The 6,882-nt window shown below is 39.4% G+C and overlaps 1 protein-coding gene across 1 annotated transcript; it reads right to left on the bottom strand.

Annotated features, from left to right (window-relative positions):
- Window positions 1-1,078: 1,078 nt before the first annotated feature.
- Window positions 1,079-6,618, bottom strand: LOC120703269 (4-hydroxybenzoate polyprenyltransferase, mitochondrial-like). Its single transcript, XM_039987297.1, has 9 exons — window positions 5,973-6,618; window positions 3,621-3,756; window positions 3,345-3,466; window positions 2,492-2,561; window positions 2,252-2,401; window positions 2,031-2,166; window positions 1,832-1,928; window positions 1,617-1,697; window positions 1,079-1,414 (listed from the first exon to the last, which is right to left on the bottom strand). Exons 1-8 carry the CDS (start codon window positions 6,425-6,427, stop codon window positions 1,631-1,633), a joined length of 1,233 nt encoding a protein of 410 aa, XP_039843231.1. The 5' UTR covers window positions 6,428-6,618; the 3' UTR covers window positions 1,079-1,414; window positions 1,617-1,630.
- Window positions 6,619-6,882: the final 264 nt, after the last annotated feature.

Below are 6,882 nucleotides of genomic sequence, written 5' to 3'. Positions count from 1 at the left end.
AAAACACCGCACATGTGTAGCATGCCTTGTGGTAGAATGAATGGCCAAGATGTAGTTGTGTACCTAGGATCGAACGGCCGAAACAAAAAGGGTGACGTGGCTTAACGTGGTTTCAGAGAAATCACAATTAATGATCCTAAGTGGGGGCATTCTTTATATGTTTTATAGATATAGATAACTAAAATATTCTTCACTAGGAACACTACTACATGAGATAGGTTTATACTAGCCAAAAAAGATTTCACAGCTAATCGATGTTTTGAAAATTCCAAACTTGTTGAGTTTTTGTCGATATATTATTAGTTGTGCGGCGGATTGTCTGACTTCACGAAGGAAAGTCATGACTTTCCCACTCCTTGATGCCATCCATTACCTATCCTACGGCTGCTAAAGGAACCAGATTTTTTTTATGCACAGTCAATAGTAATCAGTCCATGTAAGATCCGGTTTGGGAGTGAGATAAGAAATGATATTTAACAGAGATTTCATTATTGTAGATTTAAACAAACATTTCACTTCTCGTGAGAAATATTTCACTTAAGTATTCTGCACATAATCGTAATCTAAATAACTAAAATAATCTTCACTAGGAACACTACTACATGAGATAGCTTTATACTAGCCAAAAAAGATTTCACAGCTAATCGATGTTTTGAAAATTCCAAACTTGTTGAGATTTTGTCGATATATTATTAGTTGTACGAATTTATCTGATGTATTTGTGGCTTTTGGAAGAAGTTACGTTGGTTATTTGGATTATGCAATATATAGTTCAAAAATACTTAACTAGAAATACTTGTTTAATTATTTAATTATATTTAAGACACAATTCTTCAATTATGAAGTAAAATTTCTATATTACACGTCGCTTCTTGTCTGACTCTTCAACTGGATCTTATTTGAGCTAATAACTATAGCAAAGCTAATTGGTTGTGCATAAAAAATCTAATTCCTTTAGCAGCCGTAGGATAGGCGATGGATGGCATTGAGAAAGTCACGAGTGACTTTCCTTCATGAAGTCAGACAATCCATGCCGAGACGCCCTCATAAATATATTATTTGAAATGCATATTCTTTATTTTTTTGAAGTGAAACTGTGGGGGAGGTCCCCACAGAATTGCAATAAATCATATAACAAGTGAATCTTAATTGTTCAAGCCTGAATACACACAGAATCAAACTAGAATATAGTACAAAGTTGCTTATCTTCACATGGAATATGATTTATTCCAGTTGAACAATTTACATGCATTTCAAATATATTTATGGTCTTTGGCTTTCTCTGCGGGGAAGGTTACGTTTTCAGCATATCTGAGTTGTGGTAAAACTGTATATCCGCTTACAAGCTTATCACTCCACCTTAATTTCCCATTTAGTTCAGGAACTGGAGTACTTAGCAGTTTGATTAAATGATCTGTAAAATACAGAGGATAAAATGCAGGTTAGAAGAAAAATGTTTTTTTTTCTCAAAGAGATGCATTTACTATTTATATTAGTGAAGGAATTTGCACATACGCTCCTGCGTGCAAGACATTGCTGCAAAGTTGTTTTCAGTTTGAACAGAGCTACTACTAAACTTATTATACTGTGAAAAAAGAATTATTGACAATACATGCCTCCTTTTATCATTTTACAAGTATATTCCAGATAAAATCCCACCAAATAACAATGCTCCGAACCACTTATTAGATACGAACCTGCAAAGTAGGAATCGAAGGAGTAAGGTTCAAGTATTCCATATATAGTATTACCAAATAAGTACATATACCCAACAAAACATATACTTGCTCAATGTAACTAAACATCAAAGATTAGGTGTAAGGGTACATACTTCCTGTGGCAATCTGATTTGTTGGATAAGTCAACAGTTGAAACCTGCCATACTAAATGTCCAGCTGCAGCTGCCAGAAAAGGATAGTAGGGCCAGGCTGTTCCACACGATTAACATAAGGTAAGCATTCATTAATCTATTGTGAAACTGTAATGCTTTTACTAAATATCATGCAAAAAATGTGATGCTGAGCACAAACCAAGGTGAGCATTGTAGCCAGCGAGTGCTAAGCAGTTAATGCATGCAGCACCAAAGCCACTAAGCCAGTACTTGGTATTATCTCCAAATGTTACGGCTGTGCTCTTAACTCCTGCTTTGAAGTCATCCTTTCTGTCCTGCAATGCATCCATTTACAATAAACTCACAGAATGGTTTCCAATGAGAAAATTATAACTATGAAACGGCACAATCAATAAATACCTGATGTGCGTATATTGTGTCATATACCAGTATCCAACACATGCCAGCAAAATACATTGGAAGGAGGACTGCATAATCTAAGCTTTCTTTAATAGCAGCGGATCCTAAGAAAACGCCGCAGCTGACGGTGAAGCCAAGAAAGGCCTGAGGCTGATATAAGAGGGGATTAAATTAAAAAAGGGCAACTTATATGTGCAAGAATGCATTTAATCGAAGTCTCATTGTTTTTCATATACATACCCAAAGTATGAGCCTCTTCATCAGGGGATAGGAGAAAAACAGAACAAGCCAAGAAGCTCCCATAATAAGGCTACAGCAAGAAAATGTTAAACAATTACACAGGTGAATATTAGTGTATGTATTTTGTTATAAAAACAATTCATATATATATAATGCAAACAATACTAGAGATTATCATGGGAAATAAAGAATTAAGAGAAATATAAAGATAAACACTCATTTCTGACATGTAAATATTCTTTTCTATGTCGTTCCATGCATGTCATCCATCGATTTAAATTTTTTCCGTGAATCATGCCTTTCTTGAAACTGCATGTAGGGGTTCCATCCAGTCCATTATTTTCAGATCTAGATAAATTTTAGCCATATTCGATAATTCATCAAGTTTTAGTCAATTTTTGTAGAATTGTTTTAGCATCCCATTGTACTGATCATCTATGTCAAAAGTATTTATATTTGTTCATTTTCACCACATGTTTTTTAAAATGAATTAATATTGTAGATGCTTATTTTCAAAAAAATTGTATTTGATCATGTTTTCACCATAAAAGAATCTAGTTTCTTTTGTAAATTTGATATTTGATTATGTTCTAGTCAAATTTTTCTTCACCACTTACTGGCTTGCTACCATAGTAATAAGAATACCATTGGTTCGACCCATGCTTCATCCTAACGTATCATCTACTACTGTGGTATTCCATTTTTTCAGTGTTCAGTTTTTTCCTCTTTTAATTTTCCTTCTTCATACAATTAATCCAAATATTCAGGGCTTTGAATTATCAAAAAAATATTTTTATTGCGTCCGTGAATCAAAACCAAATATATTACAAAGTTGGATGTCTAACATACATACCTACGTTTATTCAGTTGGAGAAGAAAACCGAGCCATAGTAGAACCTGAAATACAAGGAAGTAAAATCCTTGAGCAGGGGTTAGAGCACCTGATGCAAGAGGCCTGCTTTTTGTCCGCTCAACCTACAAGAGAAACATACATATATGCTCGTTAGATGTCATGCATGCATTTGCCTAGGAAGATTAATTAAATGACTTCGACCAAGACATTGACAAGAACGGGACAAGAGAAAACAACCAACAACATCACTCCGAAAGTTTTAAAAAAGAAAGTCACCTTCTTATCGATGTCTCGATCGAGAAGATCGTTCACGGTGCAAGCAGCGCCCCTCAAGATAACCGAGCCAAAACCAAAGAGTGCCAGCATTTTCATGTCTGGGAGCTCCGCTTTGTTCGCTGCTAGTGCAATTGACCTGTAATAAAGCAAAGTATGCAGTCTCTCTTGGTCACAAAGTTGACACCAGAATAAAAATGCACACAAATTACTCTCTCAACAGGTGAACATATAGACAAGGGCCTTCATATTAGTTAATATCATGTTTTAAATTTGCTTTGGTGGCTGCTTCGTTAGCTAGAACCTTAATGAACCATGAGTACGAGTATTTTATGTCGTGTTAGTTATAACTTTCTAGCTTTATTTTGTGAACTACTGACCAGTTCAAAATTATATTTAGATGCATGCATTATTTGACTATTTAAGTCCAGTCTACTTTGATTCAACTCCACACCATCTCGAACATCCAAAAAAAAAACTCATTCATATCTGCATCTAGGGCTGGACCCAGAGCGCAAAAGTCACGAGATACCTTGGCTCGGCTATAAGCTCGGCTTGACTTGGCTCAGCCCGACTCGGTGGATTTTTTTAATGAGCCCAGCAGTTATTTTTTTCTCATTTATTTAACAAGCTGGCTCATGAGCTGCTCATGAGCCAATCAAGCTATAAAGTACGGTAAAAAGAAACTAACTATTCATTTTATCTTCACTTAGTGCACAACTCAAATAAGATTAAATTAATACAGTTCTTTACAAAATTAATTCAATATTGGCTTGTGACTAAAAACTTAGCATGTGCGTGCATTTTCTGATGGAATTTTGGGCTTGGCCTGTTATGAAATTCAGAAATTCCAAATAGATCTCAAAGGCTCGTACATATGACTATATGAGCATGAGGAAGTGCAAGCCTTTAGTCCCACCTTACTAGTGGAAGGTGAGTATGGCTAACTTAAATAGTGAAGCTATTCTTGTCTCTTCAAACTATGTGTGTGTGAGAGAAAGAAAGCTCCATATGGGCGCTTGCTCGCCTCACCGGGGAGAAGGGCGCGGGCGCGTGACGTCCGCCAATAAGTTTATGAGATATTAAGATTTCTGGGAAGCGCCTCGATCTAGTCATGTTTATGATTTATTTATTTCAAAATTTATTAATCATACAATTATCTAATTATTCAACATTTTCTAGATGAGAGATGGTCGATGGACTTAGAGTCCATTCTGCAAGTTGCAATGGAATCAAAGAGACAAAGACACTTGTACACAAAGAGGCTTTAGTCTCGGTCATAATGGAACTGAGGTCAAAGAGACAAAGACACTTGTACACAAAGAGGCTTTAGTCTCGAGTGGCAAGAAAGCTATATGTGTGAGGCAAGATGTCTGGGGTTCAAGTCGTAGGTGCAGAGTAAATTTCCTAGGTGTGGAACAAGAACTACGACACCAGAACTACGACCGAGACTAAAGCCTCTTTGTGTACAAGTGTCTTTGTCAGACATCTACACAACACAAGTGATTATAGTTGGGATACTTTCCTTTTGAAACAATCCGTAGAACCCCTTTTAGTCCGGATTGATAACACCAACCAGACTACATGGTGACCTTTTTAGTCCTGATTGCTGTGACCAATCGAGATTTTTAGTCCTGATAACAGGTACTAAAGATGGACCTTTAGTCCCGGTTGGAGCCACCAACCGGAAATAAAGGTCCCTTTCGGCCCCAGCTGTTGGACTTGAGACTAATGCCATCATTAGTCCTGGGCCCAACAACGACCGGGACAAATGTCAGAAACCGAAGACGTGTTCTATCGTAGTGAGAGTGCAGCCTTAGTCATCTTTTTGTTAAGAGACATGCATGCTGCTACCACAATGTTTATAGTCAAGCTCAAACTTTAATTTAGTCTCTAATACTGGCTCATAATTACTGAGGTGGTAATTCTAAATTTACATCTGGCTCTCGAGCAATCATTGAGTTGAGCCGAGCCAGAATTTTTAACTTGTTTTGTTATTAACATGCTAATAATCCAACAAGCTGTCTCGTTAAGTAAACAAGCCAGCAGACCAAATCGGGGTCCAGTCCATCTGCACCTACGTAATACACTCTAGCATATCTGACAAATAAAAAAAAAGGTGGATTATAATATGACAAGGGCATTATCCGCTCTGTTTTCATGGCTCTGCTATGATTTGGGTGCAGGGAATAGGGGTGATCATGGGACAAATGGCGCCTTGACTTTCTCTATCAGAACATAGTAATAAAGAATTATGACCAAGAAAGAACTTGGGGCACAAGAAGCAGTGCAGGTTTATATAGGTAGCTCTGAAGTCCAACAAATAGTAGTAGCTAGTGATCGATCGAGACATACCAGAAGCAGGGCCATGCGTAGAGCCAGATGGCGTCCGGCTTGTCGAGACGGGCAAGCAACGCATAGGGCCTCGCCGCCGCGGGGAGCCAGCGCTCTACCCACGACGCCGGCGAATGCTCCTGCTGCTGCCTTGGTGGAGACTCGGGCTCCTTTCCCACAGGAGGCTCTGGAGATGAGGCGGCCGACGACGACGCCGGCAGCGGATGCTGCGGCCTTGGTGGAGACTCGTCGAGCTCCTTCTGCACAGGAGGCTCTGTAGATGAGATGGCCGAAACGACGATCCCGTGCCCACGCGTGGCCTGAACCTCTCGTATCCTCGACGCCGGCACGCGGTGAAACTTGCTAAAATCCCTTGTGCTTCCGCACAAGGCTCGGGACTGCTTGACACTGCCACTAACAGGGAGGATTCTAGTGTGTTGCAGCAGGGAGGAGGAGGAGCCACAGTAGAAAGCCATGGATCAGAGGATTCTAGCTAGTAGCTAGGCTAGCTCTACTGCCACAGCCTTGAGCTCCAGACTGCTTGGGCAGCTATACGACCGTACGTCCTCGATCGATCGGAGCCTTAGCTTCGCTTGGACAAAAGGTTTGTTTTGGAAGAAGTGAGTGCGATCCGTTCCGATCACCATCATATATACCATCAGATCGTATCTGCTGTCTGATGGTATTGGTAGATAGATCTGGGTCGAATAAATAAATGGTTCGGCTGGCGCTGCACGTCGATCGAGTGCCGGGTCGCCGGCGATTTGTTTGACAAACCAAGTGGTCAGTAGCAGCCCCCACTCACGTCGTTGAAAAATATGTGCATGACCAAGTTCGTGGACGCTTCGTTCCCATCTCGTCGTCGTTTAGGAAGCGATTACAGATTGGTCAGATGTGATCGAATTCGCGTCATCAGCTACTTGTTCAACCT

This window comes from Panicum virgatum, chromosome 4K, assembly GCF_016808335.1.
Source record: "Panicum virgatum strain AP13 chromosome 4K, P.virgatum_v5, whole genome shotgun sequence".
NCBI lineage: Eukaryota > Viridiplantae > Streptophyta > Magnoliopsida > Poales > Poaceae > Panicum > Panicum virgatum.
Note: the sequence above shows the minus strand (reverse complement) of the source record. Positions and strands in the feature narration are given on the sequence as shown.